This window comes from Vulpes lagopus, chromosome 18 (genome assembly GCF_018345385.1).
Source record: "Vulpes lagopus strain Blue_001 chromosome 18, ASM1834538v1, whole genome shotgun sequence".
Taxonomy (NCBI): Eukaryota; Metazoa; Chordata; class Mammalia; order Carnivora; family Canidae; genus Vulpes; species Vulpes lagopus.
Window position 1 is genome coordinate 34,376,160 of NC_054841.1, and position 13,333 is coordinate 34,389,492.

Here is a 13,333-nt window from a genome sequence, read left to right on the forward strand (position 1 = left end):
TTGTAACTTAGTGGGGAAATGTGGATTCTCCCTGCTATCACCCTGTGGACCTTCTCATAGAAGCCAGACCACAGAGTGCAAACTGGCTGCCTGTTGACTATGTTTTGCTCATTGTCAAGTCTTGGTAGGTCCACCCAATGGTTTGTGTTTTGTTTTTTTCTGTGGAAGAAATTTCTTTTTCATTTGTATCAATGTAAATAACTTCCTTTTAAAATATGTAGTTATTCATTATTTTCTTGAATATAAAGCTTAAATACATTGACTTTCCTGCGCAATACTAGAACAGTAGGATAGTTTTGACTCTGTCTCCTCCTGATTTATTCTTAAAATTTTTAAATAATTCTATATACATTTCTAAACAAATAAGACATCCTTATTCTATGTTATACAGTCAGTGTTCATTTGGATTTATCTACATATTCACCAGATTTTTTGTTCAGCATTCTATCTTGTGCCTCCAAATGTCCATTTGGGACTATCTTCTCCATCCTTTAGAATTTCCTTTATACAGCCTACCAATGACAAACTCTGGAGGTTTTGGTTTTCTTTTCATTTTTGTCTGAAAACGTCTTTATTTTACCTTCATTCTGGAAGGATACTTTCACTGGGTATAAAATTTTAGGCTGACCATTATTGTCTTTTAGCATACTGAAGATAAAATTCCCCTGCCATCTGGATTCTCTTATTTTGGGAAGCTGTTAGTCTTAGTGTAATTCTTTTGAAAATAGCTTGCACTTTTCCCCCTTTTCTTGCATTTAGGAATTTTGTGTGTGTGTGTGTTCTCTGGAGGTTTTCTAAAATGTATCTAAATATATTTTTGAGGTGGCTAGATGGATAACTTTCCTCAATTATGTAGAAACTCAGCAAAAATGGCTTCCATTACATTATTTACATGTAAAATAAAATGAATCTTACTCCATCAACTCAGTCTTGTAACTCTTTTCAGTATTTTCCATCTTTTCATTTCTCTGTGCTACCCTGTGGGCAATTTTTCTCTGACCCTTTTTCTAATTCACCAATTCTTTGTTTACCCTGCTCTTCTCCTTTTTTTCTGAGCTTTTAATTCTAGCTTTTCTATTCTATTTGATTCCATAGTGCTATTTGGTTTATTTTTAAATCTATAATCTATATGTCTAGCTTATTGCAAGGAAAGTTTCCTATGAGATTCTTCATTCTGTACAGGCCACAGGCTTTGAGTTATAGCCCTACCCTACCGGGCTTTCAAAAGGTGAATTCAAAATTTCCAGCAGTAGCAAAATCCCCTCAGGGCAAAAGTGGATTCCCTGTCTAGGTTTGATGTCCCTGAAGTTTGGGCCTGATCATTCTTTAAATTTTTGTGGTTCTTAGGTTGTTTAAAGAAGATACCTTATTTTTTAAGATTTTATTTATTTATTCATGAGAGACATAGAGAGGCAGAGACACAAGCAGAAGGAGAAGCAGAATCCCTGTAGAAAGCCTGATGCGAGACTTGATCCCAGGACCCTGGATCACAGCCTGAGCCAAAGGCTGATGCTCTACCATTGAGCCACCCTGGTGCCCCAAGAAGGTAGTTTTAATATTAAATCCAGCTTTCTTGGTTGTTTTCAATGAGAAGGATAACCCAAGTAACCTAACCAGAGATAGAAAATACCCACATGGCATTTCTAAAATGTTTGAATTCATTAACATCTATATTGGTTGAAGTTCACCAGAAAAATAGAACCTGTAGAAAACTGAGTATTTACCGCAGAACTGCACACACATACACCTGGCCTAGGCTTCTAAGTCAGAACAACTAAAGATCCAAAGAGAACGGGAAACTATTCCAGACCCCATTCGATAGATCTGCAAAAGTGTATGTGTTACAGATGGCCACTGCCTCCCTTTCAACCACCCAACATTCAGGAGAGTCTCCCCTGTAACTCACATTACTGTAAAAATAAAGAAAAAGGAACTCTAGGAAATGTAGTTCAGCCTAAGTAAGTCAGCACATTACAAAACTCTCATGCTATTACTTAATACTTGGAAATTTTCTTATTAAATAATGAATTTCTCTTTACAGATTCAACTATATGGGGCACCTGGCTGGCTCAGTGGAGCACATACTTGCGGTTCCCAGGGCTATGAGTTCAAGCCCCAAATTGGGTGTAGAGATTACTTAGGAATAAAATCTGAAAAAAAATGTTTGTGATTACAGACAGCCAATATGTAAACAAATCTTTAGGGCAGAGATGAGGCTCCCCTTAGGCCTGCGTGGCATTCTCCAGGCTGCCTCATGGATTTCTGTTATCTATTAGCTCCCACAAGGCAACTGGGTTTGAGATTTAACTGAATTTGGAATGGAAATTCACATGGTTGTCATTGATTACTCCCCCTTTTCTCGGCTCCCTTAACTTTTTTTCCTCTTCCTTTACCCCTACTTTCTTTCCTAAGGATGAGGAAATGTGAAGTACAGTGATGGGTATATAATTTGGAGGAGAAGGGATCCAAAGAGAACTTGCCAGAGCAGAGTGTGTATGGGTTTATGATGTTCAGATTCTTCCCACAAGAATTGAGTTTAACATCAGGAATAGGATGAGATGGACTTTAATCCCATTGACTTTCATCTGCCCACTTTCCATAACACAAAAGTCTTCATGCAACTATGATCCCCCAGAAAACCTTTTGGGTTAACTTCTACTCTGTGTGCCTGCCATTTTGCTTGATTTGTGTGAATTTTGCCAATACTAATTAGATGTTTTATTCCAAATGTATTTCTAGTTTGTTTCTAAAGCCCTGCTTTGGTATAGCTAGAATAATAAAAATAGTCAACACCCACTCCCTAAATTCTTTTTAAAGCAAAGAATGTAAATATTTCATTACCTCAGGAACCACTACCTGATTCTACCATGGCCCTCAACATTTTCAGGGGAAGGATGGCAAATTCAAATCAAGAGAAATACGGACCTGTAGAATATCAAACAAGGAATTTTCCTGGTGCTTTGAAACATTTGATGAAGCAGCATATGGAGACTAGAGAAAAAGCTATTTCAAAAGAAAAAATGCATGACCACTGAGCAGAAAAAATGCTAAAGAAAATTTCAGTTTAAAATAGGAAAGCAGTTTCTAAGAGCAGGAGTCACATTCTCCGTTTCCCATGTATTCTGCCTACGGCCAAATTAACAAATAACAAACCTTCCACGTGGACTCCTAGTAATGCATTTTCTATCAACAAACATCAATTGATACAAATCTTCCACATTTATTATAATCATTTGCTGAGGACAATCTTTGAATTTAACAAGGAGATATTTGACTTTGTAGGTGAAACCAACGCTCAAGTAGTATTTCCATATTTCAAAGAGTTTCACATTTCAAAGAGTTTTATCAATAGAGGTAGATTTAACTTTTGCTAATGTTTGTGATGGAATAATAAACAGTTCATGACATTTCTGATAGTTTGCATGGATTCTCTCTCTACATACCCTCTGTGACCATCACACACACACTCACACAAAAATAACTTTATACAATTGGGGGTGTGCTTAACATGTTTAATTATTTTGGCATCAAAATGGATTTTGCCCTCTCAAATTATGCTAGCATATGGGAAATCCTGTGTAAGATAGTAGCCAGCAGCATGTATATGTTTTTGGTGACATGTAGAAACTAGGTTATATGTTGTCTTCTAGCTTTGGCTGGAAAGGATTTTTTTTTTTTTCATTTTCCTTTGATTCTTACATATTGTTTTTTAAAAATAGTTCTTAGATTTTAGGAAATTCATAATAAGCTGTTGCAATTCTCATTTATTATTGGGACTTTGTTCTAGGTGGATTCAAAAATACTGCAGGACTTGCAAAATCATAAAACAGGACATCTTGATAATTGTTGAGGTACCAGTCGCAGTGTGACTGCCTTAGGCAAAGCCACCATCATTTCTCAACTACATTTCTAAATAGCCCCTTAACTGGTCTTCTCACTTCCACATGTGCCCACTCACAATCTATTTCCAACAGGGCAGACAGAGTCATCTTTGAGAACATAAATCAGCTCACTCCTCAGTTCAACGCTCTTTCATGGCTTCCATCTCTCTGAGAAATAAAAATCTACAAGGTCCGACATAATCTGACTCCACTTTGCTGCATCCCCTCTTTGTTTCCTCATTGATCTACTCTCTGCTTCAGCCATCCTGGGTTCCTTGCTAGGACCCAACAAGCGAGGCCAGTGCCACCTTGGACTCTTGTGTGGAGTATTTCCTCTGCTCAGGATGTTCATTTATTCTCTCAAGGGTCTGCTTGGGCAACTCCATCCTGTTGTTCAGGTCTTTGCTCAAAGCTTTCTTTACAGGGCACCTGGGTGGCTCAGTCAGCTAAGCATCTGCCTTCAGCTTAGGACATGATCCCAGGTATCAAGCCACACATCAGGATCCCTGTTCAGCAGGAAGCCTGCTTCTCCCTCTCCCTCTGCACCTCCCCCTGCTTGTGCCCTCTCACTCTCCCTCCTCTCTCCTTCTTGTTCTCAAATAAACAATAATAAAAAAAAAAAAAACTTTCTTTTCAAAGAGGCTTTCCATGACCATTTAAATGCACACCCTTTCCACCACTTCCCCATCCCTGGCATCTCCTCTTCCTTTTATTCAGCTCTACTTTCTGTTTTTCGTAGTATTTATCACCTTCTCTCATTAGATCATTTACTTCTTTCTCAGATGTGCTGTCCAGTGTTGATCCCTCCCTAGGGAAAATGTAAGCTGCATTTTCACTGGAGGGTTGGGTTTTGACTGTTTTGCTCACTGATGCTCTTGAGTTCTAGGCACCCAAGAACAATGAGAGGCACATAGTTGGTGCTCAATAATTTTTTTTTTAACAAATGAGTTATGTAGAGGGCTAACAAAACTCACCTTATGCATTTAAAAAATAGTTTTCTCTCTTTGAGAGAGAAAAGTATAGCCATTAAGCCCGGACTCACTGGGCTGTGTAGTTCAGTTGCTGTCAGGGATTCAATAAAATCTTTTTTCAAGTTTCATGACAGTAGTAGGATTTTGTAGAGATTTTCTCAAAACTACTAGTTATAATCGTATGTAACATCTGATTCCTACAGAGGGCAGGCAAGAACCAAGGAGAATTCAGTTGCCAATCCCATTGCATTTGTGGTTGGAAGTGTTGGAATAGACAAAGGAGGTAGAGATTTTAAATCTCCATTCTAGAAGGTACTCCAGGAGAGCTCCCAGACAAATAATTTGAAACAACCAATGATTAGAAATCAATTTCAATGCCACAAAAATGACAGCCTCCCTTTTTTTCCCACACAGGGGGACGGTTCCTCCTCATTCTTGTCGGAAACTTGCCATGAGGATCCCTCTGTTTCCCCCAACATTACTCCCCCCAACCCTCAAGCTCTCAAGTGGTGACCACCGTCCTTCCGGCCAGGTAGGACTGGATGGGAGGGGTCGCTTTTGAGAGAGTGGTGGCATGTGGCCATCAGATTTATAGGCATCATTGACTTGCTCCTTTGTTTTTCATACTGCCCTGTCCCCCACCAGCCTTTCTCTACATTCCCATTCTTTTCCTGCCATAGTTTTCAGCTACACCCATAATGCACCCTCATCTTTACCCATATTCCCTGGTATTTACTTTTTCCAGCATTGTTCTCTCTGTTCTTGACATTAAATTCCATTCTTCCCTCTTATCTTCTTCTTTCTTCATTTTATTTCTCTATTTGCAAAACTGGCTTCCTTTTAGAACTTGATCTTTCTTTCTTACACTCACATTGTTATTTCTGCTTTTGAGACATTTTTACGTTCCTACTTCTTGCAGCACTGGTTGCCCACAGTCTTACTATCTTAAACTCTAGTGGGATTAAGTTATCTCTCAGCAAGTCCTCCTGACCCACTCCATTCAATTTACTACACCCTTCCTTTTAAAAATCCAGCAAAAGTCATTGTATTCCCACATGATATTTTGAATTAAGGGGATAGCTCATGATTTCCTGATTCTCTAGTATCAAGAGCTTTTGAAAATAACCTCACTAATAGGAATGCTTGGGCCAGGGGCTGCTGGTTGGAGCAAAATGAAGCTCAGATGTTAGAGAGGACTTTAACTTACTAGAGGAAATGCATCATGAAATCTACTATATTCCTTTTGCTAATAAGAAAACTGGCCCAAGTTATTCCAGTGCATATGCATTTCAGGGAAAAAAGAGATTATAAAGAAAGCAAAATGCATTTATTCTGACGTATTGAAAGTAGATTTCTACAGTGAGGCTCATGTTTTTGTCTTCAAGCACTTGTTGATATATGAAGCCATATGGTTTAGAAACATGTCAAAGAATTAGTGAAAACAACTTTTTTGGGGAAGAAAAGGTGTAATTTCTTTCTGTTCCTCTACATCAATCACCACATGCAGTGATGCTCTAGCTCAGCACTTTTCAAGCTTTAACGAGTGTATGAATTACCTAGAGATCCTGTTAAAATGCATTCTGATTCAGAAGGTCTGGATGGGACCTGAGATCTGAATTTCTTTTTTTTTTTTAAGATTTTATTTATTCATGAGAGATGGGGGGGGGGGGGGGTGGCGGCGGGGCAGAGACACAGGCAGAAAGAGAAGCAGGCTCCATGCAGGGAGCCCAATGCGGGACTAAATCCCAGATCTCCAGGATCATGCCCTGGGCCAAAGGCAGGCGCTAAACTGCTAAGCCACCCAGGGATTCCCAGAGATCTGCATTTCTAACTGGCTTCCAGGGGATACCCTTGCTGCCACATTTCCATGGACCACATTTGACAAGCAAGGATCTAGTACATTCCTACCTCTTGGTCCTAGCACCTGGAAGGAAGAGCTTAAAGCTGCTTTCCTCAAGTTTTATTGTATTTTAAAATTTTGGCCTAATCACGAGCTTGACTCTCTGATATCTTTTTATTTATTACTGTGGACTCTGCCACTAGAGAAAGGCAGAAAATGTCATTTGAGAGCAAAGCTACAGCCTGGCTATGAATTCCATCAGTGTCTTCCCAATAGTGATGATCTTGTTCCCGTGGTGACCTTGTAGTAAAGCCCACATGGGAAAGTGGAGCAGGGGAAGGGTGAGTGATATTGATTCCTCTAGGAAGGAATCAGGGAGACCTTGACAATGACTTCTTCATTTGGCTATAAATGTTTAGGGTATCTTTTAAGTCATCAGTTATAAGCATCATTGGATTTTTTTAATGCTCTTGTTACTGTCCTGGTGTTTCTGAGAGTTATTATGAAACATTTAATGCCACAGATAGAATATTGAATTCTCCCTGAGGAGGTGAATGACAGTGAAGTTCAGAATATGTAACTTGGGTTTTGTTTTTTAAAACAAATACAAGAGATACCTAAGTATCACATTTTTGGTTCCTGTGCTCTATCAGGCTTATAATGACTGGTTCACCACTTGTTTTTCCTTTAGAAGGTCAACTGAGTTTCCTGCTAGCAAAAATGTTTGTTTTCAAGAGATAAGTATTCCCATAATACCTGGACATTAAGAAAATCTTTAATCACATAGTTACTATTGTCCCTTTAGCTTTTCACATATAAAAGGCAATATAAAAATAAACCAATTTCATATGTTCCATGAGAAAATAGATTTCATTGCTAAAACAGAACAAAAAAATTACATTGTTTTGTACCTGAAAAAGAACAAAAAGGCCTTTTCTACTAGTATATGAAAAGTACATTTTTGTGCCTCATTTAATATTTCCTCCAAATGTTTCACTCACCTCATACATTTCCACTGATAGATTATAGCTGAACAGAAAATGAATGAATAACAAGTAATAGTACATAAAGCCCATTTGAGCCCATTGCTCATTTGCTAGAAAAGAGTGATTTTTTTCCTGTAAGATTGATCCTCAGAATACTCATCACATAAGTTCTTGAAATTTCACATTTTAAAATTTGTGAATGCAAACCCTCAATGATGAAAGGTGTATTTCTTGTTATCCGCTAGAGATTACTAAATGGAGGTTAAAAAGGTGGGTCATATTTTTAACCGTAGTAACTTCTAAATACAAATCACTATATAGCAAGATTGCAAATAAACAAAAAAGGAGGGATCCCTGGGTGGCGCAGCGGTTTGGCGCCTGCCTTTGGCCCGGGGCGCGATCCTGGAGACCCGGGATCGAATCCCACATCGGGCTCCCGGTGCATGGAGCCTGCTTCTCCCTCTGCCTGTGTCTCTGCCTCTCTCTCTCTCTGTGACTATCATAAATAAATAAAAAAAAAAATTTAAAAAAAAACAAAAAAGGATGTTTGCTCATTCTGGGTATACATGAACCCTTTGCATAAAGACAAATATAAAAGGATATGTGTGTGTGTGTATACACACACACACACACACACCCCTCAATGTCTATAAAAATGCCAGTGATATAGCATTGAAAAATTATTAATTTATGTCAAGGATTTATTAAGTGCCTTCTTTATTCTGGGCTGGGCCAATTTTAATTTCAATAGGGAGCACAGAAGAGCAAAAAACACAGGTCCTACCTGTTCTTAAATAATAAAGAGCAATTCAAGGCCATAGGGGAGCATTAAAAAGGCTTTTCCTCCTGACATTTAAATAAATAATAACAAAACAACTAGCATTTATCAAGCACTTACTATGTTGCCAAGCACCTTCAGAGCATATCACATGTGGTATGCTCCTAGTCTCACTATTGCAAAGCAGAGGAAACTAATATTCTAAAAAGTTAATAGATTTTCCCAAGATCATACAAAGAATGTCCAACCTTAGAGACTGCATGCTATGTATTATGCCCTTCAGCTTTCTTAGTAAATATCTGAAGCCATGATTTTTTTATAAATTTATTTTTTAATGGTGTTCAATTTGCCAACATATAGAATAACATCCAGTGCTCATCCCGTCAAGTGCCCACCTCAGTGCCCATCACCCAGTCACCCCCACCCCCCGCCCACCTCCCCTTCCACCACCCCTAGTTCGTTTCCCAGAGTTAAGAGTCTTTCATGTTCTGTCTCCCTTTCTGATATTTCCTACCCATTTCTTCTCCCTTCCCCTTTATTCCCTTTCACTATTATTTATATTCCCCAAATGAATGAGAACATATAATGTTTGTCCTTCTCCGATTGACTTACTTCACTCAGCATAATACCCTCCAGTTCCATCTACATCGAAGCAAATGGGGGGTATTTGTTGTTTCTAATGTGAAGCCATGATTTTGTGATCTAGATGTCAGGGGTGTAATATCTCTTGCTCACATTTCATGGACAGGCAAGCAATAAAGGTGTACCATCTGTGCCCCCAGTATACACATCTATAAAATGGGAAGACTACCTAGCTGGCTCTGTGTCAAGGGAAGGAAATCTCTCTGAGTGGCTGAAAGGAATAGACACATTCATGACACCAAACGCTGTTTCCTTCCTGGTGGTACACTCCAGGCTTCATACGTTTTCAACCGAATCTGGCCAGGAATTTAGCCCCCAAACTGATCACAACAGCAAGAGTAATTAAATCTCATAACAAGGATGTTTGAGTTTCTCAAAATCACTTGTCTTTAAACTAGTGTCTTAGAAAAGAACATCCCACAGGATTAGATGTTAGAACACTTCCAGCCCTGTGAACACAGGGCTCCACCTCCAGGGGGTCACCATTGACAGCAGCTCCCAGGCCATGGGAGAGAGGCAGGAAAGGTGTTTTCTGTGCTCATCATATCCAGAGGGCAAGCCATGCCAAGCATAGTGGAGACTGAGACAAGTGCCACCTGTACAAGTAGGTTAAAAGGATTTTGACACATCCATCTCTGTCCACGGCTGCTAAGGCTCACTGTTCTCCTCTTTAAAGCATGAGGATTGGGGGATCCCTGGGTGGCGCAGCGGTTTGGCGCCTGCCTTTGGCCCAGGGCGAGATCCTGGAGACCCGGGATCGAATCCCACATCGGGCTCCCGGTGCATGGAGCCTGCTTCTCCTTCCGCCTGTGTCTCTGCCTCTCTCTCTCTCTCTCTCTCTCTCTCTCTCTCTCTGTGACTATCATAAATAAATAAAAAATTAAAAAATTTATAAAGCATGAGGATTGAGGACGGAGACCCTCGTCCCCTCCCAACTCTGACTCTCCTCCATCCTCTCCTCCTTTCCTCTCTACTCCATCCAGCTTATGCGTGTTGGGGCTGAGTTCAAACCAGAGACTAAATCGCTTTGCTTCCCTGGAGATCTTGCCCTTCTCTTCTCTCTACATGCTCCCCCTCTAGAACACCCTCGCTAACCACAACCTCCTTCTCCCACTTGAAAAGTTATGTCCTGAATTATACAAGATAGAAGTTAGGGTACACATTGGGCTTTGCACCAGGGCCAAGCAGTTGTTTTCATGGTCTTCATTTATTCACTAACATAATGAGTACTTGGCCCTAGTGTTTATCCGTGAAGTTACCAGGAAATCTAAAGGAACATCTTGGAAGAGAAATACCTTTTTTTAGATGGTATTTAAGTCCTGTCATATGGGGCTTCTCCTTTTGTTCCTGAGTTTGAGTGAGGGGAACTGCTTTGGGCTAACTTGTGAAACATTTGAGCAAGAAATAAAGAAAAGATTCCTAGGGTTGGAACCTCTAAATACCCAGATTCCCAAGTGTTATTGTGGGTCTCTTCGAATATCTTTAAATGTGGCAACAAAGGGGCTGTCTGCAAGAAGAGAGTTGTGTACGACTGGGCAACCTTTTCCTGACCTCCTTTGTGTCCAGGAAGAAGACGATTAATTAAATTCAGAAGTTTGCCACTGAAATAATAGGTATGAGATCCAGAGACTTCAGGGTGTTGGAGGACTCATTAAATAGGGTTGCATAAATATCATGCTGAAAGATTTAATGAGTCCATAGGGTCACTTACAGAGCAATGAAGCAGAGATGACCTAGAAAAAAATAAATTAGAATCGATATCGTGCTTCCGAATTAACAACTATAGATTGCTATATTAACACCTGAGATGAATTTTATAATTGCATCTTAATGCATCTTCATGTTCTCATCCCAGGAAAAATGAAAATTGCTTATTTTTAGCGTTTTACTTGCCAGTTATAAAAACAAATTTATGTAGGTGTGTTTATTTCTGTGATCTCTAGGAACCATGAATGCTTTCAGTAGCTACAACTAGGTAAATAGTGTTAATTTTTTTCTTTTAATAATTCAGCTAATACTTACTGGATGCCTACTGTAGAGCAAGCACTAGGTTAGATGCTAGGACATAAAGCAATGCGAAAAGATTGCAAAGCTTGCCCCCTGCCTCAAATTGCTTACAGTCTACTGCAGCTCTGTCCTATACAACTTCCTGCAATGATGGAAGTGTTCTATATGTAAGATCTCAATGCAGTAGCCACCAGGCACAAATGGTTATTAAGTATTTGAAGTGTGGCTAATGCAAAGGAGGAACTGAATTTTCAATTATATTTAAATTGTATTTAAATTTAAGTACTAAGAGCTGCATGTGGCTAGTGGCTAACAATGGGCAACACAGGTGGATAGTATGCTGAATCTTAATTCCTAATAAGTAATCTACCTTTATTTAAAGGATTCTTTAAAGAGAAGCACCTGAGTGGCTCAGTTGGTTAAGCAGCTGACTTGATTTGGGCTCAGGTTACAATCTCAGGGTCCTGGGATAGAGTCCCACATTCAGGTGTGTGCTCAGCAAGGAGTCTGCTTGAGGATTTTCTCTCTCTCCCTCTCCCTCTGCCACTCCCCCTGTGTGCTCTCTCTCTCTCACTCACTCTCGCTCTCTCTCTCGCTCTCTCTCCCTCTCTTCCTAAATTAAATAAATCACTCTTTTTTAAAAAATAAAGAATTCAAAGGATTTGTGTTAGGATAAAAACACTATGATCATCATGATAATAGAGCTGTTCACAGGGGAGGAAGGCCTGACACATACTGGGGGAAACCAAGGAATGCTTCCCAGAAATGGTAACCTTTGACCTGTAGAGTTAAGTAGAAGTTCATCGAAGAGGAGGAGACAGGAAGAAATTCTGCGTGACCTTGTGACAGAGCCTGAGGTATGAGAATTATGCTATTGCTATGGAATTGCATTATTTGCATGTTGTATTAGTCCATTTGGGCAGCCATAATAAAATATCTCAGATGGGGTGGCCTAAACAACAGAAACTTATCTTCTCACAGAGGTCCAAGGTCAAAGTGCCAGCAGGATTGGTTTCTGTGAGGCCTCTCTCCTCAGTTTGCTAACGGTGCTTTCTTGCTATGACCTCATATGGCTTTTGACCTGCCCTTATGCACAGAGAGAGCTCTGGTGGTGTCTCTTCCTCTTCTTGTAAGGACACTAGTCCTATCAAATTAGGACCCCACCATTATGACCTCAGTTAACTTAATTATATCCTCAAAGGCCCCATCTCCAAATAAGTCACATATGTTGGGGCTTCAACATAAGAGATTTAAAGAGACACAATTCCATCCATAAAACATGTCATTCATTCAATAGGCAAATATCTTTTTCTCTGGATTCTTTCTTTTTTTTTCCTGAGAGGAGGTGAGACATACTTTACACTCAACACACAAATTTACAGAAAACTATCATCTATTGATCTAGCATGTGATGATTTTAATCACTGCTTTTGATTTACCTATTGATAGATACATAGAGTTCTAGAAAATTAACAAGTAGAAAAATCACCTAAATTGTGCACCTCTCAGAACCCAAATGTCATTACATATTGCTCAAGCAAATATTAATATTAATTTTTCTTCATTCTTTGAAGACAAGCCAGTTGTTAACTTGGAGTTAGACTAGCTCACAAGAAGTAATTTAAATTTTTTTTAAGATTTCATTTATTTATTTGACAGAGAAAAAGAGACAGCACAAGCAGGGGGAGTAGCAGGCAGAAGGAGAGGGAGAAGCAGCCTCTTCGCCAAGCAGGGAGCCTAATAAGGAGCTTGATCAATCCCAAGACCCTGAGATCATGACCTGAGCCAAAGGCAAATGCTTAACTAACTGAGCCACCAAGGCACCTTAATTTTAAAAAATTTTACGGATTCTGTGTGAGCCAGTTGTTCAACACAGCTATTATAAAAATGTAAATTATATAAACTTACAATTAAACAAATTATATTAAAAACAAAGATAACAAGTACCCAAAACTGAGCTCATGCTGGCTAAGACATTTCCTGATTGCACTCTCAAGGGAGTTTATATCTATTGTATCTGTATAGTGGTCCCTCTAACAGAGTGCTACTGAGCACTTCTTACTAAGTCTGCGTTCAAGATCTTCCCTTCCGAAGCTTAACTGTGATCACAGTGGGAATATTTCCACCACAGAAATCAGGAAACACTGCAAACCAGGCTCTTCCTTTTTCTAGGAGAGCCACCTACCAAACATGTACCAGCACACCACTGGCACAAAACTTACTTTTAT

At 39.4% G+C, this 13,333-nt stretch overlaps 1 protein-coding gene across 2 annotated transcripts in view; it reads left to right on the top strand.

Moving 5' to 3' along the window:
- PLCB1 (phospholipase C beta 1) overlaps window positions 1-13,333 on the top strand; it is a 679,067-nt gene that overhangs the window by 599,493 nt on the left and 66,241 nt on the right. Inside the window, exon 32 of one of the 2 annotated variants that reach the window (XM_041732276.1) lies at window positions 5,267-5,384. The exons of the other annotated variant lie outside the window; for it this stretch is intronic. Within the exon in view, the coding sequence (XP_041588210.1) occupies window positions 5,267-5,365 (99 nt within the window). The 3' untranslated portion in view covers window positions 5,366-5,384. The remainder of the gene's footprint in view (window positions 1-5,266; window positions 5,385-13,333) is intronic. 2 annotated transcript variants of the gene reach the window in all.